This window comes from Eschrichtius robustus, chromosome 16 (genome assembly GCF_028021215.1).
Source record: "Eschrichtius robustus isolate mEscRob2 chromosome 16, mEscRob2.pri, whole genome shotgun sequence".
Taxonomy (NCBI): domain Eukaryota; kingdom Metazoa; phylum Chordata; class Mammalia; order Artiodactyla; family Eschrichtiidae; genus Eschrichtius; species Eschrichtius robustus.
Genome location: NC_090839.1, coordinates 61,687,932 through 61,715,386, shown reverse-complemented (window position 1 = coordinate 61,715,386; position 27,455 = coordinate 61,687,932). Strand labels below are relative to the sequence as shown.

General features: G+C 48.1%; 1 protein-coding gene across 1 annotated transcript in view; it reads right to left on the bottom strand.

Moving 5' to 3' along the window:
- The window catches only part of ABAT (4-aminobutyrate aminotransferase), an 85,048-nt gene that overhangs the window by 30,957 nt on the left and 26,636 nt on the right, over positions 1–27,455 (bottom strand). Inside the window, exon 2 of the mRNA XM_068525083.1 lies at positions 3,148–3,262. Coding sequence (XP_068381184.1) covers positions 3,148–3,217 — 70 coding nt within the window. The 5' untranslated portion in view covers positions 3,218–3,262. The remainder of the gene's footprint in view (positions 1–3,147; positions 3,263–27,455) is intronic.

Genomic DNA, 27,455 nt, shown 5'->3' with positions numbered 1-27,455 from the left:
ACCTCTTGTTTTAATTAATCCACAACTTTTTTGTGAGATGATGTTGTCCCCATTTTACAGATGAGGATCAGAGAGGTTACGCAACTTTCCTGAGGTCACACAGCTAGTGAGTTGCAAGGCCAGAATCTGAATCCAGAATACTTGTGCTTTTCCCACTATATCTCAATTTTGACTTTTTGTAGAGTAGAGGAAAATAACCAAATACCAAGATGACAAATTTTCTCTTGATGATATATAATGCCATAAACCACAAAAAAAAAGAACAAGATTTAAATTGTCAAGGAAGCCTTTTCTGGGATCGCTTATACCAAGTTGCATGAGTAGATGTCCCTTTACTGAGCACTAATGGTGAACATACCAGGCATTATTCTGAGCAATTTACATGGATTACCGCATGTAATGCTCACAACCCCCTAGGTGGTAAACGTTATTATGATTCTCATGTTAAAGAAGACACTAAAGCTCAGAAAGGTCAATTAATTGGCCCAAAGTCACACATCTGTTGAGTGGCTAAGCTGGAAATCTGTCCGCTGGACCTCTCCTTTCCCGGATACTGTGAATGTAATTGATGTATCTTCCATTTCATCTAGTGTGGGTCTTTCAAATGAAACGTTTGCAGCAAAACGACTCACTTCCCCAGAGGCAAATTACTATCAAAAGTACAAGGAAGCCAAAAAATGTTTGAATTAATATTGAATGATCCAGCATTTTCATTCATGAATAAAGCAGCACGCCCAGAAGGCAGGGGTGTGCCCTGACACACAAGACCAAGCATAGTGGGTAAGTCCAGCCCAGCTCTCTGTGGCCATGCCAATCCACAGAGTCATTTTTTTTTTAATTAATTAATTTATTTTATTTATTTTTGGCTGTGTTGGGTCTTCGTTTCTGTGCGAGGGCTTTCTCTAGTTGCGGTGAGCGGGGGCCACTCTTCATTGCGGTGCGCGGGCCTCTCACTGTCGCGGGCTCTCTTGTTGCAGAGCACGGGCTCCAGATGCGCAGGCTCAGTAGTTGTGGCTCACGGGCCCCGTTGCTCCGCGGCATGTGGGATCTTCCCAGACCAGGGCTCGAACCCATGTCCCCTGCATTGGCAGGCAGACTCTCAACCACTGCGCCACCAGGGAAGCCCCACAGAGTCATTTTTTAACTCTAAACTGTAAAAGCAGCCATCCAATGTTTTTAACGTCCTCTTAGTCTTCTACTGAGAGTAACAAATGAATGTCATTTTCCCAAATAGCAAGGGTTCTGTATGTGAGCCTGGCCAAAATCAAGGTCACGTTCAACTGGAGTTGTTTGCTCTGCTTTTGTTTAAAAACAAAACAAAATACCTTATCCCTCCCCTCGACTGTCCACCCCACTTACTCTTATCAGTAAGGAAAATATCAGTAAGCAACAATGAAAAAAACAAACACGTCTAATTTCACCACCCAGAGAGAACCATTCTGCTGTCTGGTCTCCCGGTCTCTGGGAACACTGTCTCAGGCCATGAACTATCAGCATGTTTAATGGCTTTGCAGTGATCCAGTGGGTGGAGGCACTGCACGGAAGCATCTGAACACAGTGAGGGTGGTAGCAGCCTGTGGCTCCCCACTTGGGCACCCTCTTCTCTCCCTCACCCTGAGGAAGCAGCTGCCGTGTTGTGAGCGGCTGCATGAAGACTTCCACGTGGCACTGAATCCAGCCACAGCCACGCGAGTGAGCTTGAGAGTGGATCCCCGGCTCCCCCGGTGAACCTTCACACAGGACCACAGCCCTGGTACCAGCTCAACTGTGCCTCATGAGAGACCTGGACCCAGAGCATCCAGCCAAGCCACCCTGGATTCGTAATCCACAAAAACTGTGAGATAATAAACATGCATTATTTTAACCTGTTACGTTTGCAGGTATTTGTTATATGACAATAGATAATTAATACGTAGTTAAGGGTGTGGGTCCTGGGGCAACCTGGCTCCGCTCAAAGCCTGGCTCAGTCCCTGGCAGGCTCTGAGACTCTGGGAAAGTTACATAACCTCTCTGAGTCTCAGTTTGGTTCAGAGCAACGTACCAAGGTCAGTTCCTCAGTTGTGACAAATGCATCCTGGTGATGTAAGATGCTAACACTGGGGAAAACTGAGTGAGGAACATATGGGATCTCTTTGTACTGTCTCTGCAATTTCTCTGCATACCTAAAATATTCCAAAAGAAAATGTTTATTTAAAAATAAAACCTGTGGGAGAGGAGAGAACATTCCTGCTTTTTATTCCACTCAGGATATAAACACCTGCAACATTCAACATGCAAACCAAGGCCTCGGCCAACAATTTGTCTTCAGAAGGCAGACAGGACTGACAATAAGAAGGAGACATTGTGACAACAAGCACGGGGCTCTGAAAACTGGGGACAGCCTGGAGGGGCTGGCGTCCAAAGGAGGCTACTGCAAGCCTCCCTCTCCCAGAGCCGCTGGGAGGCACGTGGGGGAGTGATGATGAGAACCCAGCGTTTGGAGCCGGACTGACTTGCATTCAAGGGGCTGCGTGACTTTGCTTCCCTGAGCCTCAGTTTTCTCATCTGTAAAATGGGATTCACCCTTTCCTTCCTCATTAGACTATAGGGAGGGAGGTCTCCTGAGATCACGTGGGCAGGGTGCTCACTTGGCTACACTGAACTCAGCGAGGCAGAGAGAAATAGAACCATCTGAGAGAGACCACGGCAGCAGAATGAGCCAGTGCTGTTGGCCGGTTGGGTGCAGGGTGAGTGGAGGTGAGGGAGAGGGTGGGGTGGACATGCCTGGGATGGGGCCTCCGATCCAGTGCCCTTGAAGCTTTACAAGGACTTCTGTAGTTTTCTTGTTTCTCGGCAGTAAACCCAGCTATGTGTTTTCTCCAACAATCCCTATGCAGCCAGCTGGGCCCTTCTGGCTGCTGGGGCCACCACCTCCGTGCCCGCAGAGTGGCTCCAGGATGGATCAGCTCCCTGACCACTGCAGCGCTGTCCACCCGGGGACAGGAGCACATGGTGGAGATGGGAGGGGTGGCGACGGGGACAGTTTTATGGGGGTGGGTGGGACAGCGGATCCCTTTATCCCCAAGTATTTTTTCAGACCCAAAATCTCTAGTCTGGATTGTGTCTCCCATTAGGGCCAGTTCTTGCCGAGACCTCCCCAGGGCTTACCGGGCACGAGCAGGCGGTAGTTGTGCTGGAAGCTGCAGGCCAGCCGCCGGGTGAGCAACATGGAGGCCATGGTCACCTCCACCGGCAACAGAGACCCCTGTCACACGCTCCTGCCCTGAAAGAAAACAGAAACACAGAGTCACGCCAACAAAGACCACACCCTTGCTGGCCAAGTATCCCACTCCCCACAATTTCCCCACACAGTGGAGAAGTTTCTTCTAATACGAAATCCTTTGCTTTCATACAGAATATAAACTTTTTTAAAAAATAAATTTATTTTATTTTATTTATTTTTGGCTGCGTTGGGTCATTGCTGCGCGTGGCCTTTCTCTAGTTGCGGTGAGCAGGGGCTACTCTCTGTGTTGGTGCACGGGCTTCTCATTGCGGTGGTTTCTCTTGTTGCGGAGCACGGGCTCCAGTCATGCGGGCTTCAGTAGTTGTGGCACACAGGTTAAGTAGTTGTGGCTCGCAAGCTCTAGACTGCAGGCTCAGTAGTTGTGGCACATGGGCTTAGTTGCTCCGTGGCATGTGGGATCTTCCCAGACCAGGGCTCGAACCCGTGTCCCCTGCATTGGCGGGTGGATTCTCAACCACTGCGCCACCTGGGAAGCCCAGAATATAAACTTTAAAAAAAAAACTTTTTGACCACGTGACTTGCAGGATCTTAGTTCCTGGACCAGGGATTGAACCCAGGCCACGGCAGTGAAAGCTTCGAGACCTAACCACTGGACCTCCAGGGAATTCCCCAGAATATACACTTTAAATCAAAGCCTGTTCACGTGTGTTTTCATTTGACCTTGTAGCCAGGTAGGATTATTATGCCCATTTTCTAGATGGAAAAACAAAGAGAGGGGGACAGGGTTGGCTTGAGAGCTCTCTGTAGGTGAGCTGGCAAGCTCAGGGCATCATCCACCTGGGATAAGCAAGGCAGGCCTGTGTTCTACACGATGGAAAGACCCAGAAGGATGAAACTTCACAGCAGATGTCATGATGACTGCTCAATGTGGGAAGCAGGGAGCTCCCTCTGCCCTGTTCACATACAGAATATCGGTGGTTGGGAATCCTGCAGATCCAGAGGCATATCCGGTGGCCCATTTTGGGGGTTGTACTTCTCCCGAGTTTGTTCTGGACTGAGAGTGGTCCCCGGAATGTGGGATTTTCAGTTTTGAAACTGGAACAGGCCCAGAGCCCAGTGGATAGTTACCCTACACAGCCCCAGGGAGTCAGGTTCCCAGCTCCCACTTTACAGGTGTGTTGGCTGATTCTCTCCAGATTGCTCCTAAGCCCTGATCCCAAATCCCAGCGCCTAGCTCTGTTAGTTAGTTGCCTTTTGCATTGTGGGCCTGGAGCAAAGCCTCCCTCCCCCATTGTTTATTTGCTTCTTTTTATCACCTCTCTCCCCTCCATCCCCCTCTCCCCAGGCCACCATTCAAACATACTCTCTGTTCATCTTTTTGTTTGTGGGTCTTCTCACTAAATACATGCTTTGTTACTTAGCACGTGTATTTTCCTTGTGTACCCACAATACTGGATATAGACCTGTACTGTTTCTCAGAACAATGACGGAAGCATTCACTTCTCATTATTACTCTGTTTCCCGAGTCCTTTCTACATGCTGCCCACTGTGCTAAGCACTTTACATACAGTATTATTAACATTTATTATTATTATTAACACCCATAACAATGCTATGTGATCCCCTTTTTACAGATGAGGAAACTGAGGCACATAGATGTTAATGGCGGATCTGAAAACAGAACTCAGCTGTCTGAGTCCAGGGTCAGCAAACGTCACCACTCACCATTCTCAGAAACTTCTCCCTCCGTCTACAGGGGTGTAGACATGGCAGCCAGGTCTGTTCTGTGCGACCCAGCCCCACTGGTCATAGCTGACTGGTCCTGGCTGGGCCAGAGTCCTGGGAGCTGCTGGGTCAGCCACTCTCTACCTTGTAAGAGGAGCCGGCGTTCAAACACGGTCTTTTGTTAATTAATTAATTAAGTTGGCTGCGCTGGGTCTTAGTTGCGGCATGCGGGATCTTCCTTGCCGCGTGCGGGATCATTAGTTGCGGCATGCGGGATCTAGTTCCCTCACCAGGGATCGAACCCAGGCCCGCTGGATTGGGAGCAGAATCTTAACCACTGGCCCACCAGGTAAGTCCCCAAATGGGGTCTTTTCATGGAGAAGAATGTGGCCTTTGCACTAGAGAGAAGCAGCCACAGGAGAGAGAAAGTGGGTCCTGCATGTGGGGGACTCCCTGGTTCCATCTCAAGCCTGCAGCTCAGCTCGGCCATGAGTGCAGCACCTACTTCTGAACCTGAGTTACCTTCCCCGGCGGGGGGGCGGGGGGGTGAGTGGGTGGGGGCAGGGGAGAGCCAGGAGTGTTACGCTCAAAGATGTCCCTCCACGTGGGAGGAAACATCAGGAGTGAGGGAAAAGTGTTCCCATCCTAATAGTGCCTTGGTAAGAAAGTCCAGAAAGCCTCCCCCTTCCCCACTTTTCTGGGCTTGCTTGCATTACTTTGAATGGATTTCTGTTGCTTGCAAACAGAATCCTAGCTAACAGCATGGTTAGGGCGTCAGAGCCCCAGATTTTGGGAGTGCACTGGGAATAATAATGCCTCTTCCGGGACTTCCCCTGTGGTCCAGTAATTTAGACTCCGTGCTTCCACTGCAGGGGGTGCAGGTTCGATACCTGGTCAGGGAACTAAGATCTCACATGCCACACGGCGCAGCCAAAAAAAGAAAAAGAAAACGATAAACAAAACCATAATAATGCTTCTTCTACTCAGCACTGCAGGTAGAGCAACGCCCTGCAGGGTGGCTAAGGATAGAGACTTCTGGGCCTGCGAACCTTCTCTCCCGGGGGATCGGGATTCCTCCAGGGTGGAAGTGACTATTCTGAAGGGTACTTTATGCCCCTCAATCTGCTCAACCAGCAGTAGTGTACCTCTCCGTTTCAGAGACCACGAGATGGAAGCTCGACGACGAGATGGAAGCTCGGAGGAGTTACGGTATTTGGCTTTGGTCATAGGATTGCTTCGGACTGCCTGACCCCAAACCCTTCATTACAACATCGATTAAGTCAGTGAATAACAAAACACCTACTGTAGAAGCAACGGGGCTTGATGAATACAAATGATCTAGTTCAGAGAGGAAATTTTGTTGCTTTTCACCTGAGAAAATATTATTGAGAAAAGCATGGGCTTGGAAGGTGAGGCCTTAAATTAACTGAGAAACCAGACTCTTTCCTTAATAACTCAATGGATATTTTGATCTATTCCAGAACAGCCAACTCAATGCAAGCCTGTTAATTTTTAGCAGCCTGGTAACTAGGTAGAAAGAGTAGTTGCTGTCTCTCATTTAAGAGCATTTGTCTCAAACGGGAGCACTTAAGACTCCACACAGTTCAATTTCCATTAGACGTGTTTTTGAAAATGCGAGAATCTCGGAGAGCTAGCATATTAACATTTGAATGCTCTGCAAAAGTGAAAGTCACATCTATACACTTTCAATTACAAAATGTCACACTGGGAAACATATCTCAGTGACATTTCAGTGGCCCGCAGTTGAAACTGACCTTATAACGAAACCTGATCTCTATCAGATGTTAGTTCTTAGCACAATATATTTCCAACAATCAGAAGAATTAATGTCATTCATTTACTGTCCCTGGCCCACTAATTCAATCAACAAAATTAATTAGGCACCTGTTTCAGGCAAGGCACTGCATTATTTAGACACAGGAGAAAACGAAGATGGATAAAATGCTCCTCTCTTTCTGAAGCTCATAATTTAGTGTCAGAGGAACGAAGGGGAAAAAAATGGGAGAATTTAATGTAGTAGCTGCTTTACGCATCATGTTGATAAATTCCTAAAATAACCTGGCAGGGTATGCAGGTGAAAGACTTTCCAGTTCACTGTCAACAACTAATTCTGTACAAGACAGAATGGAACCCTGACTTTTGCTGGTATAAGCAAGGTGCCATGGGAACAGAGAAATTAATTCTGGGTTGAGGGGTGTGCTGCCCCCTGAAAGGCTGCGAGATTTCAGAAGTCACAGAAGAAAGGGGAGGTAAGGCCTGAGCTAATGCTTGGAGGCATGAAAGGACATGGAACGGCCAAGGATTCAGGCAAGAAATCACAGAGCGGTGGAAGGGAAGATGAGGGGCAGAAACAGCTGATGGCCAGATGGAACCCTCTGGAGACCCTCTCAAGGAGGGAGAGTGCCAGCTGCTCTAGTCTTATCCGGAAGGGTCCTGTTCAGCCAAGTCCCAGAGGACAGGGAGGGAATGAGTACTCAGCATGTCAATGAGACGCTGGGGTCATTGTTGAGTTGGGGAGGGGGGCTTGCTGGGGTGAGCTGAGTGGAGGGCACCAACCAGGGTGGGAGTCGATGGCGAGGAAGCAGCCAGGGACCAGCTCCTAAACCCTCAGCCTTAGACATGGTGGTTTAAGAATTATGCGTTCCTCAAAATGTTAAACGTAGGATTACTATATGGCCCAGCAATTCCACTCCTAAGTATACACCCAAAAGAACTGAAAATAGGAATAAATACATAAACACGCATGTCCACAGCAGCACCATTCACAATCATCAAAAGTTGGAAACAACCCACTGTCCATCAGTGGATGAGCAGATGAACACCATGTGGTCTGTCTACACCCAGGAGTATCATTCGCCACGAAAAGGAAAGAAGCACTGATACAACATGGATGAACCTCAAAGACATTATGGTAAATGCAAGAATCCAGACGTAAAAGGTCACATATTGTAAGATTCTGTTTATATATAAAACTTCAAGAATAGGTAAATCCAAAGAGATAGAAAGCAGATCAGTGGTTGCCAGGGGCTGGGAAGAGAGGATAGTGGGAGTGACTATTGAATGGACACGGGGTTTCTATTTCGGGGGATGAAAAAGTTTTGGAACTAGATAGTGGTGATGGTTGTACAACACTGTGAATGTATTAAAAGGCACAGAATTGTTCACTGAAGATGGTTGATAGTTAATTTTGTTATGTGAATTTGACCTCAATAAAAAAAGAGAATTGTTGAGTGATCCCTCCTCTTTCACACAGGGGAGAGAGAGGACCAGAAAAAGCCATAGAGGGGAATGACACATCCTGATCATAGAGGCCCGCGTTTGAATTCCTGCCGCTACAGGCTGTGTGATCCCAAGTTGCCATTGGACCGATCTGCTTCATTCATTCACTTAGCAGATGTCCCTGTGCCCCTGTGATATGCCAGGCACCGTGCATAGGCACTCTGATGAAATGCAGGGCAAGACCCAGCTTAAAAAGAGCTGTGATAGATTAGTGATGTCTGTCACGTGCACCGTAATAGTGCAGTCGTTGATTCTAGAGCTCTGTGGTCTGAGATCCCTGGAGGTTTCTGGGGTCACTGAGGAAAGGGGACAGCCTACAGGCAGACTATCCCTGCAGACTCACTCTGGGGCCCCTCAGATGCAAGTCGGCCACAGGGGAGGCTCCCTTTCCTGTGCGGAGACCCCAAAGCAGCAACAGTGACAGCAGAGAGCTGGGTGCCCAGGGGTCTTGCTGGGGGCCAGTCATGCCCATCTCTCACCTGACGGGGCAATGATGTCCTCAGGGGGTTCCTGGCTTTCTCTCTTCCTCTCCTTCTGTTTTCTAATTGGTTTCTGACCTTTGTAAAGGATAACTCATCTCACATCACTCTCCTGCCTAAAACCCTCCAATCACACTTAGAAAAATGCAAACCCCGAGAGAGTGGGGATGGAGTTTTTCCTGTTCACCAGGTACCCGGAGCTCAGCACAGCTCCCGGACTCACCGCACTTGAGCTGTGAAAGGCAGACAGTCCCACACGCCTTTTAAGGTAGATCATATTTAAAATTAGCGAGCAGGTCTGAAATTCGTGTTAAAACAACAATTTAACAATAACATTCCCCTCCCCTCAAAGCTAAAGTCACTGTGTCACTGATTGTCCACCACAGCCCTTGTTTGGCTTGGGCACAGAAGACACATCACTCTCCTGGCCTCGGTTTCCTCGTGTGTAAAATGTAGGTGTTGGATCATATTGTTTCTAAGGTCCCTTCTGACCCCGAGAAGCATGTGGCGAGCTGTTTACTGAGAATTCCTGGCAGCACTGCTCCCCACCCCCACTCTTACCCCAGAAGGGGTCCCAGCATCACCCTGTTCCTCCCGCCATGCCCTCTGCAATCTGTGGCACATCTGGAAAAAGGAGGAGGTGGCCTGAGGGATCCCGGGCCTGAGGGGGAGCTTTCTGAGCACCGGCACACCCTGAGGCTTGTGACCAAGGCGGGGCTGGAGAAATCCCAGACTCTGAATGGAAACAAGCTGGTTGCAGGCACCCCTGGTCCCTAAAATCCCGTCCCTCTGTGTTTTCCAAGCCTCTTCCCGGCATACTACTTCTCACTCACATTCTTAATCTCCTACAACATGTATTTACTTAACGTACTTCTTGAAATCAACTTGCTTTATATCTTTTATTTTTTGTTTAACTTTTTGGCTGCGCCGAGAGTCACCTGGGATCTTAGTTCCCCGACCAGGGATCAAACCCGCGCCCCGTGCATTGGAAGCTTGGAGTCTTAACCACTGGACTGTCAGGGAAGCCCCGAAATCAACTTGCTTTCTAAACTTTATAAAGCTATTTTCCTACAACCCCTACTAATCACTCCCCAGCCCCTTTTCCTCAAAGTTTCATCTGGGGCAAATAAAGGTGATGGGGGAAAGAATGTAATAAAATCAAGACAGGTTGTTAAATTAAAAGCTGGATGCGGTTGACTGCGCAAGGTTTCCGGCCTCGGCCAGGCCCCCTCTTTTTGCTGGGATGGAGACCACCAGCTCTTAGACAGGTGTTAAAGGCGGACAGGAACTTTTCTCCTTGATAGAACCTAAAGAGTAATTTCAATCAATCAATAAATTAGACAGAATAGGAACCATCAGAGTACACGGCAGATGGGGGTGATCTTTGTTTCAGACACCCGGAGCCCCTACAATAAATGCTGTTTCTTACTGTGCCGTTTCAGTCAAAACAAGTTGAAACCCTTGGGTTCCCACCCACTGCTCCCTATCCCTTTTCCTCTAATTAAAATGCTAATTAGTTCTCTCTGCTCCCTCTTATCTGCCTGGTGCAACTGAAGGGTGGGCAGGGCTGGGAGAAAGTAATGTTTAAATCAATAGGGGGAGAGGAATTCAGGTGAAAGGGGAAAAAAAAACCTTTCCAATTTGCTTTGGAGGGAGAATAAAAAAGTCAAAAGTACTGGTTGCTGGATTTTGTTTTTAAACATCTTTATTGGAGTATAATTGCTTTACAATGTTGTGTTAGTTTCTGCTGTATAACAAAGTGAATCAGCTATATGTATACATATATCTCCATATCCCCTCCCTTGCTGTTTATGGCTCACCTACTGTGTGCCCTGTATCTTCTAGATTACTTTTCGTATCCACCTCAGGTGACAGGCTCAGAGGTGAATGGCTTCCCAAGCTCAAAAGCCAGTGATTTTGGGTTCTCAAAAGCCAGTGATTCTTCCCCATGCTGCTCGTGAGAATCAGGGGAGCTCTCCACCTACGACGCCCACCCCCCGACCCCGGGCACACCCACGGATCTGACCTGGGCATTGGTGAAGCTCCCGAGGCAGGGTTGGAACCGCCTTCCTAAGGGGTAAACGGTGGACCCTGCACTTGACCCAGGTCTGCATGGCCCCCAAATCCTTGGAAATGGTTTCTGACTTTGAAAGTTAAACATCCCAAAGATGAAAAAGAAGAGAAAGAAGAAGATCAAGGTGGCCCTTTGGGGAGGTGGTATGCAGGGTGTTTGATGTGAAACCAGCCTCTTTTGCTTTCTGTGTGACCTTGGGCACCTTAAGTAACCTCTCTGGGCTTCAGTTTCCTCCTCTGTAAAATGGGGACAATACCAATTGCACCTAACTCATGGAGTAGCAGAGGGTAACTGAGACCTGGGACTCGGGTCCCTGCTGTATCCCCAGCCCCAGTGCCCAGCTGAGAACAATCATTGAATAAATAATAAACACTCCAGAACCGTCCTACGAAGATAGACTCATCTCTCCACCATGCTGCCTCCCAGGCCCTATGAACACCAAATCTTTGCATGTGTCATTAGCTAGAGATAGATGCCCCAGACCTCTCTGAGGCCCCGAAGATGCTCTTTCTCATTCTTCTATCTGCTCTAGGGACAGAGACAAAAGGGCTGGCAGAGGCTGGGGACATTCCTTTCCCAACTGCAGCCCTAGCCGTCGGCTTTTCTGCAGACTCAATGGGGACACAATGACACGTTCAGCTAAGTGGGCCTCCATTGTCAAGGCCAGGGGTCACCATGGCAACCAATAAAGCCAGAGCCCTGGCCTTTGCAGATGGCTAACAGGGCCCCATTCATGGGCCTGTGACGGTGGCCTTGGGACAGAAGGTTTTATCTCGGACCTGGCTTCCCTCCTCCAGCCCCGACTCCCATGACACCCCCTTCCTGGTTTTCTCCGCAAAATAGACCCCGGCCCTCCCACCCTGCACTCATGATTTCCTTTAATAACCTGCCTCGTGGAGCATGATACAATCATCAGTGGCTTGTATCAGGAGAGAGGAATATTGTTCTTAGAAACAGGCAAGTGTTGACTCCTAAGACAGACTAAGGGTTCATTTGAGAAAGTAACGTGAGCCAGAAATTGGGCCCAAATGTGCTGTCTATTAGCTTGATGACTCTGGGCAAGTTGCTCAACTAGGGAATTCCCTGGCAGTCTAGTGGTTAGGACTCTGCGCTCTCACTGCCGAGGGCCCAGGTGAGTGCCTGGGGTTCAATTCCTGGTCGGGGAACTAAGATCCCACAAGCTGTGTGGCATGGCCAAAAAAAAAAAGTCACTCAGGACTTCCCTGGTGGCACAGTGGTTAAGAATCTGCCTGCCAATGCAGGGGACATGGGTTCAAGCCCTGGTCCAGGAAGATCCCACATGCCGCAGAGCAACTAAGCCTGTGCACCACAACTACTGAGCCTGCGCTCTAGAGCCCACGAGCCACAACTACTGAGCCCGCGTGCTGCAACTACTGAAGCCCGTGAGCCTGGAGCCCGTGCTCCGCGACAAAAGAAGCCACTGCAATGAGAAGCCTGCACACTGCAACGAAGAGTAGCCCCCGCTCACTACAACTAGAGAAAGCCCACACGCAGCAACGAAGACCCAACGCAGCCAAAAACAAATAAATTAATTAATTAAAAAAAAAAACATTGCTCAGCTCACCAGGGCCTCAGTTTCCTCATCTGTAAAATGGGAAGAATAAAACCTACCCATGTGGTCACGAGGCACAGAATTTGGTTCCGGCCAACTGAAGCCTACACACAAGATGTAGAAGAGAAGGCTCCTCACAGGCCATGTTCTCAGTTTCCAAAGACCCCTCTACTCTGTAGGGAAGGTATTTGTTCTACAGCCTCAAGTGCTGGGAGGGACAATTTGCACATGCAAATCTCTAGCTCTGCTTGAGCCTGAACATCCAGCTTCCATGAGACAGAAGCTCGTCTGCCTCAACGTCTCCCATCCTCAGGCTTCTGTCTCCCAGTTCACCTGCCTGCCCCAGCCCGCCAGGCTCCATCAGGAGGAATAAGGTGAACTTAAATCATGCATGCAGGCAGCATGAACACAGCATCACTAGAACAGAGTGAAGGGAGGAAAGAACAGACAAGGCTTCAAATCCAAGTCCTCTGAATGGGAGAGACACAGGCTTTATTCTGGGAGCAGGAAACAGGTGGAAAGACGCGTCCTGAAATGGCTGGGCTAGTTTTGGATTTCCAACCCCACAAGGGAGCAGGAGTGACAGCAGAATCTGGGCTGGGAAGGATGCTGTGCCAACACTGAACAAGTTGACCCAGGCCAACATACGGGCGTCTGCTCAATTTCACAGGTGTTTACGGGGTGCCTGCGCTGAGCCGGCACGTGCCTGCAGAGCGAGAACGTGCCCTGCTCTGTCCTCAGGATCCAGTGTTCCCAAATGGGGGGCCAACAAGCAACAGATAAGGTCAGCGTGATGAGAGGAGACATGCTTCCTGTTTAGAGAAACCAAATCATTTTAAGGACTCCAGGAACTGCTAAGTATGCAAATACCACAGTGTATAACAAATGAGCCATTTATTTCCTTCCAGGTCTGCACCGCAGGCAACTTGGAAGCACTTTTTTGGTGATCGGAGTTACAGTGTGTGCCCGACAGTATTCCTACGATCCCTTGGAAATATCTTAACTTTTCAGAAATTCAAAGGATCTTTCACTGATGCGTGATGCAGGGTCTGCTACGATTCAATGAATGAATCCCTCCTGTGCCAAGCGTTACTCACACTATCTCATCTACTCCTGGAAGGCAAAATACTACTCTCCCATTTTTCAGGTGAGGGAATAGGCTCAGAGAGGTTTTGCCACTTGCGCAAGGACACAAAGCTGGAGATAGTGGAGCTGTGTTAGAACCACGGCCCTCTGCGCTTGAAGACTAAGATCTGGGTATATTACCAGTTTGGTGGTTGGGATCCTTACTCAGAAAGCTCATCAATCAACGGAGACCAACATACATACACCTCCTTTACAGGGACAAAAAACTTCAACAGTTATCACTGTTTGCAGCCTTCCTGAAGACTGTCATCTCTTCTTTTTTTTTTTTTTTTTTTTTGCCGCACCTTGCAGCACGTGAGATCTTAGTTCCCTGACCAGGGATCAAACACACGCCCCCTACATTGGAAGCATGAAGTCTTAACCACTGGACCGCCAGGGAAGTCCCAAGACCTTCATCTTTTAGCCACACAGTCGTTTCCAACCTCAGCCCACACGTGGCACTTTCCCTAAACCCCAAAGCTTGTCCCACAGTCCCTTCCAGGGTGCAGAGGCCCAAATTCCACGAGGCGCCCCATCCCACCCTATGGCATGTAAGGTCCTTGGCGTGGAACAAGCAGCATCTTTATGACTCCATGGCACTTAGGACAGCTCCAGGTAACAGAGAATGCTAACTGCATGTTTTAAACATCAATATGTGACCCAAGAGTTTGCCTACCTTTTCTTGCGTCCTAATTCTTCTAGCCAACGCTTTAAACATTTTGGTGCAGGAGAGACAGCCGAAGGGGAGGGGAGGTCCAAGGACAGAGTCATGAAAAAGCAGCCGATTCACCGCCTTCTGAACCAATCAAGCAGGCTCACCCCTTGCTGTTGATGTGGCACCATGGCCATCAGTCATATGATCCTGGCCAAACAGTCAGGCCTTCTGGATGGCACGTGTGTGTTGATTTCCAAGATCCTCATGCCAGCCTTACCTGACCCTCACCCACCCGCCCACAAGATCTGGCAGCATCTGAGACATCAAACGTAATCTGTCCGTTTAGGGAGTCTTCCCACGGGACCACAGAGGGCAGATGGCTGGAGCCCTTAACCCTACAGCTCCCAATGCCTTGTTTAGCTTGTTTATCGAAAGGAGTGGGCCCCGGAGGACAAAATATAGCACCAAGGAAAGAGCTGGGACATGAACCTGGGGAAGAAGGCTGATCACAGCTGCTGCTGATTATCAACACGTGAGGCTGGAGCATTGATCTAGTGCAAAACATCCATCACTTCCGCGGTGTTTTGTCCACACAGAACCAGATACGCAGAGTAAATAAAACTGGCATGGACTATTTCCTGATTGGCATCCTCCCTGGAGGGGAAACCCACCCAGGTGTCCAAACCTCCCCAGGTTTCTCTCAACAACAGCGTTCTCTGCCTTCCCTCCTGTTGAGAAAAATGCCTCCATTTTATGGCTTTTTGATAGTTTTAGGAAAACGAACTTGCTAATTAAAAAAAGAAAATCTCTAAAATGATACCCCTTGAGACATGTACAAAACCCCCAGCCATCCTCCAGGCAAAAAGATAAGGCTTTCAGGAATGAGTTGAGGGCTTTCTATTGAAACCATCTTATTTTTTCACATTTAAGAAATGTGAAATGCCCCAACATTCCTTGGCTCCTTGCTACCCCCAGGATCAAGCCCAGCTGCTTGGCTGGGTACCCCCTGCCCCCAACCTGTACGTCCTGCCCTCTGGACGCCGACCTGCACATACTCTGCTCTTTGCTGCCTCCGGGTTGTCACTCACGTGATCCTGTCTGTTGGAATGTCCTTTCTGCCCCTCCTCCTGTGCATATTTCCTTACCTCTTGTGTACCTTTTCAGAGTGGCCACCTCCGGCCACCTACTCCAAGAAGCCTTCCTGATTCTCAATTCAGGGTTAGATGCCACTCATCTGTATTTCTCCAGCAATCATTCCTTTCTTTAAAAAAATATTTTAGGGGAATTCCCTGGCGGTCCAGTGGTTAGGACTCAGTGCTCTCATTGCTGGGGCCCGGGTTCAATCCCTGGTCGGGGAACTAAGATCCCACAAGCTGCGTGGCATGGCCAAGAAATAAATAATTAAATTTCAAACACACAAGATGAATCTGACTCTACCTACCACCTTGTTCCAACTGTCAACATCTGTCATGTTTAGATTAGCCACAGATTTATACGCATATTCTTTTCCTGTTCACCTGTACTGTCTATCTGTTCACATCTCTGTCTCTGCCTTTAGCTTGTGAGATTCATGTATTCACTCATTCATTCACTCACGGGCCCGCCAGCAGGCACTGCTATGTCCTGACTGCCTATTGCCTGAAGACACAACACTAAATCCTGAGGACCCAGGTGGGATGGTGGGACCAGACAGCAGAGTCCCCGCATTCTGTTCCGGCGGAAGAGACAGACAACAACTAAGTAAACAAGGAAGATAATCTCACATCGTGATGAGGGTCATCAGCATCACCTGACAGCCATCGACCCATCTGTCTCATCACCTCCAGCATCGAGCGCCATGTCACAGGCAGAGAAGGCCCAGCAAACACCTGTGTGCTCCCAGAGCTGGATGCTCCGAGCACAGGGTTCCACCGAGGCAGCCTGGGTTCTGTGGTCACCATGGCAACAGTCCTTCCCTTTCCACCCCCTTGGAAGGGGGCCGTGGATGGGGACCAGGATGACTGAGGATCTACCCCAGCTGCTCCGGACTGAGATACAGCTCCCCCCCCGCACCCGCTGGCCACCACAGTCTGCTCTCAGGATGACTTTTCAAGTGTGCGAACATCTGGTTCACAAAACCAAAAGGCCACGAGTGAACTGATAAACACTCCCTACCTGGGTTCTTTCTTGATCACCCTGAAGAGTCACCCCCATAATGTCAAAGGGTGAAAGCAACACAAAACAGACAAAACACAGGAGGCTGCTTCCAGCCCTCTGGGACAGACTTCGGAGGCTCTGGTGAGCTCGTGGGCTTATGGGCTCTGACTAAATGTGTGTTTCCCTGGAGGTCTTTACAGCGCACCTGAGTAACTCGTTCCCAGGCGAAGGCAGGAGGGCAGTTCTGTTGGGAAGAGGTGGGATAGGGAGGCCTCTTACCATACCCCCCACCCCAAGATCTCTGCAGTACCCACTAGGGGCCACCTGCCCAGAGGCCAGCTCTAGACAGCCAGCCCTGGGTGCAGAAGGGAAAGACCCTCCAGGTTTCTCCATCACTGGCTGAGGCAGGGGTGCTGGGATTACAAGAATAATAGCAACAGCAACAACAGTATTTAGTGATCACTTACTTCGGGCCAACCCTCTTTTAAGCTTTTCCATATAATAGTGCCTTTAATTTTTAGAACAATCCTCTGAAGCAGTTACAATGATCCTCCTCTCTTACCAACCCCCGCAAAAAGGGGGGGATGGGGTGGAAAATGGAAGCACAGAGAGGTTAAGTGACTTGCCCAGAAACACACAGCCACTAAGTAGGTAAGCCAGGATACAAGCCCAGGCTGGCTCTAGATCCAGTGCTCTTAACCTCTACACCACAGTAAAGAGGTGAAGTCACTCAGACTCAAACTGGAAGTGGGCAAGACTGCTGAGTTATCCTTCGTAATTTCACAAGAAGGGTGGCAGTGGAGCAGTGGCATCATGTGGGTTTTGGCTGGGGCGGGAATCTGGCTCTCCCTCTGTTTTCTCAATGGGAAAATGGGTATGATAGAGTTCCCCCATCCCGAGGCTGCTCTGAGGATTACATGAGGCAATCCATGTACCGAGCTAGGCAGAGTGCCCAGCATGTGGCCGGTACAGAAAAGATGCAAGCATAGCTCAACAACCACCCATAATCCCAGAACCACCAATTGTTAATACTTGGCCACATCTGTACCTATCCCATCTATTTATCAGTCTATGTATTTATTATCTCTCTTCTGGATTCTTTGAGAGATAGTTGCAGACATTGTGATATTTCATCCCTAAATCCTTCAGCCTGTATAGTCTGAGAACAGGGACATTGTCCTATATAACCTCAGTACAAATTATCTGAGATACAAGGTATTTCTCCTTCCGGAAATTCGTCATTGACATAATAGTATTATCTAATAGATTCTGTATTCAAATTCCCCCACTTGTCCCCAGAATGTCTCTGGCAGCTGTTTCTGTTTTCCAGGCTCCACCCCGGGATCACTCATCATTGCATTCGTGTGCAAGACTCTTTCATCTCTTTTTAACCTGGGACCATTTCTCAGCCATTTTGCTTTTCATGCCATTGACATTTTAAGAGTCTAGGCCAGTCGCTTTGAAAGTCTTAATATATATATATTTCTAAGTCCTTGTAAAATAAACTGTAGCCCATGGGCAAATGGAGAAAGTGCCCTATAGGGTAGAGGTACAGGGGGTTTGGGGGCGGGGCAGAGGAGGGCGTACAGCATTAGCTCTACCTGGGTCTAAGTACGAGGTTTCCCGGAAGCAATGACAGAAGATGTTTAAAGGTGATTTGAGCTTTGAGCAGGTGGACCAAGGTGGCGGGGCCACTGCAGACAGAGGCCATAGTGTAGGGAACGAGAGTGGCATCTTGGAATTACCAGTGGCAGCAACGCCTCTGAGGGTGAGAGCACCGCACCGAATAAGCAGGGTCTGTGCCTGCGTGGACTGGAGCCTCCCTGAGGCTGGTCCTGGTCTCTGGATCTGTCTTCGCCTCCAAGATGCCAAGGGCACTGCCCAGCCCACAGGCAGTGTTCATCCAGAGCGACTGGCCGCCAAGCTTCCCACAAGTTCAGGGGCAGGCGAAGCACAAAGGATTCCCTTCCAGGGGTGACGTGGCCTCCTGCTCTCACGCACCAACTGCACGATCTTAGATGGCGAGTCACCAGGATTCCCACATCTTGCCCTGCAAAGGAAATTTCCCTTTCTAAACCTGCTTGCCTCTTGCTGCCTCTTGGGGCTTGGGCCACTTTGGTCAAAAAATTCAAAATGGACTTTTAATTGACGGTGGAAGTAAACCATGTGAGGGGGTCGCCATCCAAAGTTTCCTCACGTCTCCTTGACTAAGCCCTCCAGGTTGTCAAGCAAAATCCTTCCGTCTTGTGGCGGAAGAAAGTGAAATGCCCCCTGATGGGGCCCCGTGAGCCTTCCATTCCCCCCAAGTTTCAGAGAGAAAGGTGTGTGTGTGTGTGTGTGTGTGTGTGTGCTGTTTTAACCCTTAGGACAGAAAGGAAGGATCTCTTTTGGGGGTTTGAGTGAAAATGCCCTTTCAAGGTGACCCACACTTCATTTCCTGGGGACAGAAGGCAGATGCATGTAGGAAGTGGTTCTGCCAACCTACTGATAAATGCAAATTCCTTACTTATCATTTTAACATCTGTCTTTATTTTGTTCCCACTTGAAAGGGGCCCATACTTTAAAAAGTCAACTATACTTCAATAAAAAATTAAATTAAATAAAAAGGGGTGGGGCTCATCCTGCTGTGTTCTCTCCACAAAATATCCTTGAAAAATCTGTCATGTAGGTTTGTGTGTCCTTCAGACAGAAAGTCACACACAGGCACACTTGTACACACACTTGCACACAAAACACCACAGATAACAGTGACATACCTCCACATGTCAGCAGATACATGCAAACACATGGACACACACACACACACGTCTGCACTCACAGTGCCTGGTCGTCAGGGTCCTGCAGCAAGCCCAGCTCCCGCCTGCTTAAAATGCCTCCTCTATGCCATCCTGCAGAGTCCCAGGGACGCGGCCAGCTGGTTCATCCTAAGAGGTGCCACCAGGTACCAGCTCCCCCCTCGGGAGGATGCTTCAGACTCCCAGGCCGTCCGTCCCCAGAACATGGGCTCAGATACTGAAGGGAGAAAAGGGCTCCTCGGAAGCAAAGCAGATTTGGAAAAGGAAGCAAAGCAGATCTGGAAAAGGATGCACTCAGCTGGTTCCCAGCAAGTGCTTAGAGGGAGAGGGATGAGGAGGAGGGACGGGGGAGAGCGAGAGATGGATTCAGAGAGAGAGAGAGAGAGAGAGAGACGGAGAGCTTTCCAGACAGAAGCAGAAAGGAAAAGATCCACACGAAACACCTGCTCTGGGACTTTCTGAAATAGACTGTTTTTCTCCCCTTGACCCTTCCGGGGATCTCTCCCTAGATTTTTCTCTAACAGGCTCAGGAACTCCTGAAGCTACAAAGCAGAGATCCAAGGCTTCAGATTCCTAAATGGCTTCCCCAGGACTCGGTGGCGGTGGCAGCAGATCCAGCCTATGACGGGGCCACAGCTCTGAGGGGCTCTGAGGGGCGCCAGGTCATCTCCAAGACCTCCAGGGGCTGACGGGCTGCCCTGTCTCTCCCAGTCCCTCTTACCCCCTCTCTGGGCGGGGTCTGGGGGATTACTCTAGCCTCCCCATTATAGACCAAGCTGGGGTCAATGCCTGTCCACAGGGGGCCCAGAAGAGGAAGTGGGAATGGTCACAAGATGGGGAGGGCAAGTGGTGGGCGGGGGACACAGAGCTTTTGGTCACATGCTGCTCATCAGTTGCTATGACGACGGCAAGGGGGTGGGGGCACCCAGACTGGAGGCTGCAAGAGAGACAGTTGGTTCTAAATCACCGTGACAGCGCTTCAGTTGAGCTATTACGCCGTTGCCGTGGCAACCAATGGGCTCAAATCGCAGAGGAAATCTATAATTATTACAAGCCAGATACCGGCGAACTTGGCGCGGTAATCAGCATGTTGGGGCAATTCAACCTGAACTCTGGGGGTGGCGTGGGGATCGCTGACCCCCAGCCCCCATCTCTGGGTAGAGTAAGGCCAAAGGAGTCTCAGCAAGGCAGATCTGTTGACGCCACAGAAAGGAAACCTGGAAGGATCTTTTGGCCAAATGAAGAGTAAACATTCGGTGAAACCACATGAAAAATGTCAACATTTGACCACTGAAAAACATTTCCCCTGAATTTATTATGGAAATTTCCAACGTACACCAAAGTTGAATTTGACATTGAATACCTGTCCCTGCCTAGCTTCTGCTGTTAACATTTTTACCATGATCGCTTTATCACATATCCACCCCTCTCTCCATCCATTAACCCTCCCGATCTGTTGATGCATTTCAAAGTAAATTGCAGACATCAGTACCCTTTCCCCTCAAATACTTCAGCGTGAATAAAATTAAATATTTGATTTTTAACAACAAAACAGCCATTTAATCTGATTCAATCTAAGTAGAATAAAATCTAGATTTCTGTCATCTAGCTGTCCATCCACCCATCCACCCACCCAGCCTCCCACTCACCCATCCATCCATGCATCCCTGGGAGACCTCATGCACACTCATGGTTTCCATGAATGATTCACCATCCCTGAATCTTCCTCCCTGTTCCAACAGGAAGTCCTGCACATTAAGCTCAATACCTTGTCAACTAAATATCATCATTTTTTCCCTTCACCACACCTATTCCATTTCCTGTGTTCAGCATCTCAGTAAGCAGAACCACTGTTTACCCATTTATTCAAGCCAGAAACTCGAGACACATCCTTGATTCCTCCCTCCCATTACCTTCACTCGGTACCATGCCCTGGGATTTTTCTTCCACACTAGCTCTGGGCTCCAGCCTCTCCTCTTGTCCCAGTTCTGGTACCCGTCATTTCTTAGGTGGACAGCTGCCCCAGCCTCCTGGCTGGTCTCCCGGCTGCCATCTCACTCTCCCTCTGCTTTCTCCACACTGATTTATCTTCATGAAATATCTGGCCATGCTGGTGGGGCCACACATTTATACAAATACCTCGGAGAGCAATTTATCAAAATCTAAGTCAAAGAAGTTGCAAAGGAGCACGTATGGGGCAATGTCTCCTAAGTCCCCAGCAGTTCCTACACTTGGGTATCACATTGGTTTGAGATTTAAGTGGACCAATGTGTCCAGGGAATGTGCTTTTATGAGCTGCCTCTTCTCTGTCACAAGTATCAACACTAGCTCTTCACCAGGAATACCTTTCCAGCCTTTCAAGCCTCCCCAGGTAACACACAGCACCCCAGCTGCACCCTTAGGTAAGGTCAGCCCTGTAGGGGCTGGCTGTACTAGGTGACGGTCTTCTCCCCTGTTCCAAGGATGACTGTGGAAGATACCTAACCGGAGGGTGAAGCAAAAACTGGAACACACTTCGGAGGCATGGCAAGTTTCAAGGGAGCACGATGGGGTTGACAGGAAGGCGCCTGGCTCCAGGTCCTGCTCAAACCTCGCAGGGTCCCTGTGCCTCAGTCTCCCCAGATCTACTGACCATACCTCCCAGAGTGGTTCTGAAGATCAAAGGTGGCAATGGAGGTGAAAACAGCATGGCAAAGTCACCTTGCTACACAAATGAGAGTTATTATTATTAGTTTATCTTCAGATCTACTCAGCCCACTTCTTTTTAAATTGAAGTATAGTTGATTTACAATGTTGTGTTAATTTCTTCAGTACAGCAAAGTGATTCTGTTATACATACATATATATATTCTTTTAAAATATTCTTTTCCATTATGGTTTATCACAGGATATTGAATATAGTTCCCTGTGCTATATAGTAGGACCTTGTTGTTTATCCACCCTATATATAAGAGCTTACATCTGCTAATACCAAACTCCCAATCTATTCCATCCCTCCCCCTCCCCCTCCCCCCTCCCCACCCCCACCCGCTTGGCAACCACAAGTCTGTTCTCTATGTCTGCGAGTCTGTTTCTGTTTTGCAGATAGGTTCATTTGTGTCATATTTTAGATTCTGCATATAAGAGATATCATATGGCTTTTGTCTTTCTCTGTCTGACTTACTTCACTTAGTATGATAATCTCTGGGTCCAGCTATGTTGCTGCAAATGGCATTATTTCATTCTTTTTTATGGCTGAGTGATATTCCATTTTATATGTGTACCACATCTTTATCCATTCATCTGTCAGTGGACATTTAGGTTGCTTCCATGTCTTGGCTATTGTGAATAGTGCTTCTATGAACATAGGGGTCCATGTATCTTTTTGAATTAGCGTTTTCTCTGGATATACGCCCAGGAGTGGGATTGCAGGATTATATGGTAACTCTATTTTTCGTTTTTCGAGGAACCTCCATACTGTTTCCCATAGTGTACTCAAGCCCACTTCTTTTAGATTTTATTTATTTATTTATTTATTTATTTATTTATTTATTTATTGGCTGCTTTGGGTCTTCCATTGCTGTGCGCCAGCTTTCTCTAGTTGCAGCAAGCGGGGGCTACTCTTCGTTGCGGTGCGAGGGCTTTTCACTGCAGTGGCTTCTCTTGTTGTGGAGCACAGGCTCTAGGCACGCAGGCTCCAGTAGTTGTGGCACATGGGCTTCAGTAGCTGTGGCTCGTGGGCTCTAGAGCGCACGCTCAGCAGTTGTGGCGCACGGGCCTAGTTGCTCCGCGGCATGTGGGATCTTCCCGGACCAGGGCTCAAACCCGTGTCCCCTGCATTGGCAGGCGGATTCTTAACCACTGTACCACCAGGGAAGCCCCTCAAGCCCACTTCTGAATACTAAACACCCCTTAAGTGCCTGGAACAAAAGCTATACCTGTTGCTTCTGTTTGAGTGCCTATTTTTTGCCTAGGACTGAGGTAAGCACTTTACCTATATATAATCTCGTTTAAGCCTCAAAACAACTCTTCTGTAGTAGGGATTTTTGCTCCCATTTTGCAGATCAGAAAGAGGCACACAGAGGTTAAGTAGCTTCCCTGATAAAATACAGAGGGATGCTACCCAGATACCCCCAAATCTTTCTGACTGCAGAGTTCATGCTTCTCCCACTTCTTAATCATTCCACCTTCTTAAATCAGACCTTTAGACCAGTGTTGTTGAAAATATACACTTGACCCTTGAACAACGTGGTGGTTAGGGGTGCCAACCCTCCACAGTCCAAAATCCGAGTACTGCTCTCTCTGCCTCAAAAACAAAGGAATTGATAAATGACTCACCCAAGGGCAGGAAGCTGAAACAGCGTGAATAGAATCAGGACTCAAACCCTAGTTTTTTGTATTCCACATACTGTGATCTCTAAATCCAACACAAACTCTCTGTCACACTTAGTTAATCCAAAGATCTGGAAAGTGGAAATATAGGTACTATATATATGTGTGTGTGTGTGTGTACACACACACACACATATATATATATATTTTTATAGACTCAGTTTTTTAAAATTTAACTAAATTAATTTATTTATTTTTGATTGCACTGGGTCTTAGTTACAGCCCACGGGCTCCTTAGTTGTGGCATGTGAACTCTTAGCTGCGGCATGCATGTGGGATCTAGTTCCCTGACCAGGGATTGAACCCTCGTCCCCTGCATTGGAAGGTGGATTCTTAACCACTGCACCACCTGGGAAGTCCCTATAGGTACTACATTTATTGAAAACAATCCGTGCAATCCAATCCGTGTAGGTCAAGGGTCAACTCTAAATGTGAGTCAGGTATGCAATTTAAAATTTTCTATTAAATCAACTGTACTTTAATAAAATTTAAAAAAATAAAATGGATATAGCCATTGGTAAATTCATGGATCACCTAACATCTAAAATAGGACAGGATAAAGGCCAGAACCGATATATGTATATGTATAACTGATTCACTTTGCTGTACACCTGAAACTAACACAACATTGTAAATCAACTATTCTCCAATAATAAAAACAAAAAAAGACCAGAGCCATCCCCAAATTACTGAATATTCCCATTAAAAATTTTTTTCTACTGAACACGTTATCAAAAAAGGGGAAGAGGTGAAATTTTAATGTTAGTTATGTGTTCTATTTAACCTGATACATCCAAAATATCATTTCAACACATAAGCGATGTAAAAACTAATTAATGGCATTTTTTTCTTTATTTTTTCAACAATTTAATGGCATTTTAATTTTTTGGGTCTACTGCATCTTTAGAATCCCTTACAGCACATCTCGGTTCTGACGAGCCACGTTTCTGGTGCTCAGCAGTCATGTGTGGCAGCTTAGGTGGTGCCTTTACATACTTAGAATGACTCTAAACCTTCAATAATGTTTTTGGTCACCATTTACTGAGCACCTGCTAGATGCCTGGCCCTCTTCTAAGTGTTTCACATATATTAACTCTACTATTCTCTCCACCCCGGAAAGCAGGCACTCCTACAAGTTACAGAGGAGAAAAATGAAGCTCAGGTAGTTTAGGTGACAAGCCCAAGACCATGGAGCTAACTACCCGAGGAAACCTGGCTCCTCACGGCCACCCGCTAATGTCCGATCTCCTCTTACAACATATCAGTCTGTAAAAATTAAGCTCCCGAGAAAAAAGATTTGACTTGCGGCACTTAACTTTAAACAATCTGAGTAATCAATATATACGATCAAATAAACATTAAAAAGTACGCAACGCACTCTGAACTCCGAACCAACGTGGGACCTTAAGAATGGATAACAAACCAGACCGTGAACCCCCCACCAGCATGCCTCCTTTTGTTTCGACGGGATGTGAATTAGACGGAATGACCAAGTTCGAGTTTCTACCCCCTTAAGGCAGCTCCCAGTCGGACACAATGGTGGCTTCATTCTTTTGTGAGATCATAAGAGCTTGCTCCTCCCCCTGGTTTTACTTACGACACGCAAAGATTGGCTGTATTCTACTGGGGATGGGGATGGTGGTGGTGAGTTTACGACTGGTCCTGGATGATCCTGGACCAGTTTGAAGCACAAGTGATACCTGACCTGGGCTGCCAACATCCCTAACGCCTGGCGAGGATGCACCGGAGTTGAGTCCAGCCAGCTCTTTGGCTCCATGGTGTGGCTGCTGCCTCAGAAGTGCAGGCTTCTCTCTTGCCTCTTGTAAACTGGCATAAAAGTCAACCACACCTTGGTGCTGATTCTTTGAACGTGACCAGAATTACCTGGTCATCAGCTTGAGGATGAAACCAGAGAAGGGAGGAAGAAAGGCAACTCTAATCTGTCTCTAAATCATCTGCTTCTCTCCATTTCCATTAGTGACTCCAGACCAGCCTGGGCATCTCTCGGCAGGTCTACTGCAGGGACAGAGTCATCTTCCTGCTTCCATGCTCTCAGCCTGTCACTCCGCAGCTAAGGACAATTTGGTTCCCAGTCTTTCACGAAGCCGCCTGTCTATCTCTCCTAATTCATGTCCTGCCACTGCCTTTTGTTCACTCTCTCTGGCCATTCTGGCCTCTGAATCCTGGAAAGCACAGAGCTCTGTGGCCTCAGGGCCTTTGCACTGGCTATTCTTGCTGCCTGCACTGCTTCCCTCAGGCCTCCTCGGCCAGCTTCTGTGCATCCTTCAAGTCTCATCATCGCGTGTTATCTCCTCAGAGAAGCTTTTTTTTTAACCTCGTGGAAATATGCTTGTCCTGCTGTAATTTCTTACAGCTCCCTGTGTTACTGTTCCTTTCCACTTATCACAGCTTGCACGTATACATTTATTTGTGTATCTTCTTACTCCATGCCTTCCAGGCTATTCCCCCTTCCCCAGAGATGGGGTGAGTGCCCAGCACAGTGCCTGGCACGCACAAGGCGCACATTCACTATCTGTTGAGTGAATCCTTGCTATTCCCATTTTATAGATGAGAGCACTGAGGGCTTGGAAGAAAAGAAACTTCTCCAAATGACACAACTATATTAAAAAAATTGTTGATAGCCATTATATGATATCACTGATATGTGGAACCTAAAAAAAATGATACAAATGAACTTCTTTACAAAACAGAAACAGACTCACAGACATAGATGAGAAACTTATGGTTACCAAAGGGAAAAGGGAGGGGGGAGGGGTAAATTAGGAATTTGGGATTAGCAGATACAAACTACTATATATAAAATAGATGGGGACTTCCCTGGTGGTCCAGTGGTAAAGAATCCGCCTTACAATGCAGGGGAGGCAGGTTCGATCCCTGGTCAGGGAACGAAGATCCCACATGCCATGGGACAACTAAGCCCATGCGCCACAACTACTGAGCTCATGTGCCTCAACTAGAGAGCCTGCATCCTGCAAACTACAGAGCCCATGCACCCTGGAGCCTGCGCACCACAACTAGAGAGAAAAACCCACACGCTACAACAAGAGAGAAGCCCGCACACTGCAATGAAAGATCCTGCATGCCTTAACAAAGATCCCGCATGCCACAACTAAGACCCGATGCAGCCAAAAATAAATAAAATAAAAATAAATAAATAAATAAAATAGATAAACAACAAGGTCCTACTATATAGCACAGGGAACTATATTCAATATCTTGTAATCAACTATAATGGAAAAGAAAAAAATTATTGACATCCTCTTGTGTGCAAAGTTCTAATCCAAAGGGTCTAGACATTCTGCCAAAAAATGTGGCCAATTCGCTAGCACACAGTTATACTCAAGAAATAGCATCTGTGACTAGGAACCAAGATGGCGGAGTAGAAGGATGTGCTCTCACTCCCTCTTGCGAGAGCACCAGAATCACAACTAGCTGCTGGACAAGTGGCTAGTGGGATTTGATTGCAGGACTTCGACAGGACTGGGGGAAACAGAGACTCCACTCTTGGAGGGCACACACAAAGTAGTGTGCACATCGGGACTCAGCGGAAGGAGCAGTGACCCCAGGGGAGACTCAACCAGACCTACCTGCTAGTGTTGGAGGGTCTCCTGCAGAGGCGGGGGTGGATGTGGCTCATCGTGGGGACAAGGACACTGGCAGCAGAAGTTCTGGGAAGTACTCCTTGGCGTGAGCCCTCCCAGAGTCCACCATTAGCCCCATCAAAGAGCCCAGGTAGGCTCCAGTGTTGGGTTGCCTCAGGCCAAGCAACCAACAGGGAGGGAACCCAGCCCCACCCATCAACAGTCAAGCGGATTAAAGTTTTACTGAGCTCTGCCCACCAGAGCAACACCCAGCTCTACCCACCACCAGTCCCTCCCATCAGGAAGCCTGCCTCTTAGATAGCCTCATCCACCAGAGGGCAGACAGCAGAAGCAAGAAGAACTACAATCCTGCAGCCTGTGGAATGTAAACCACACT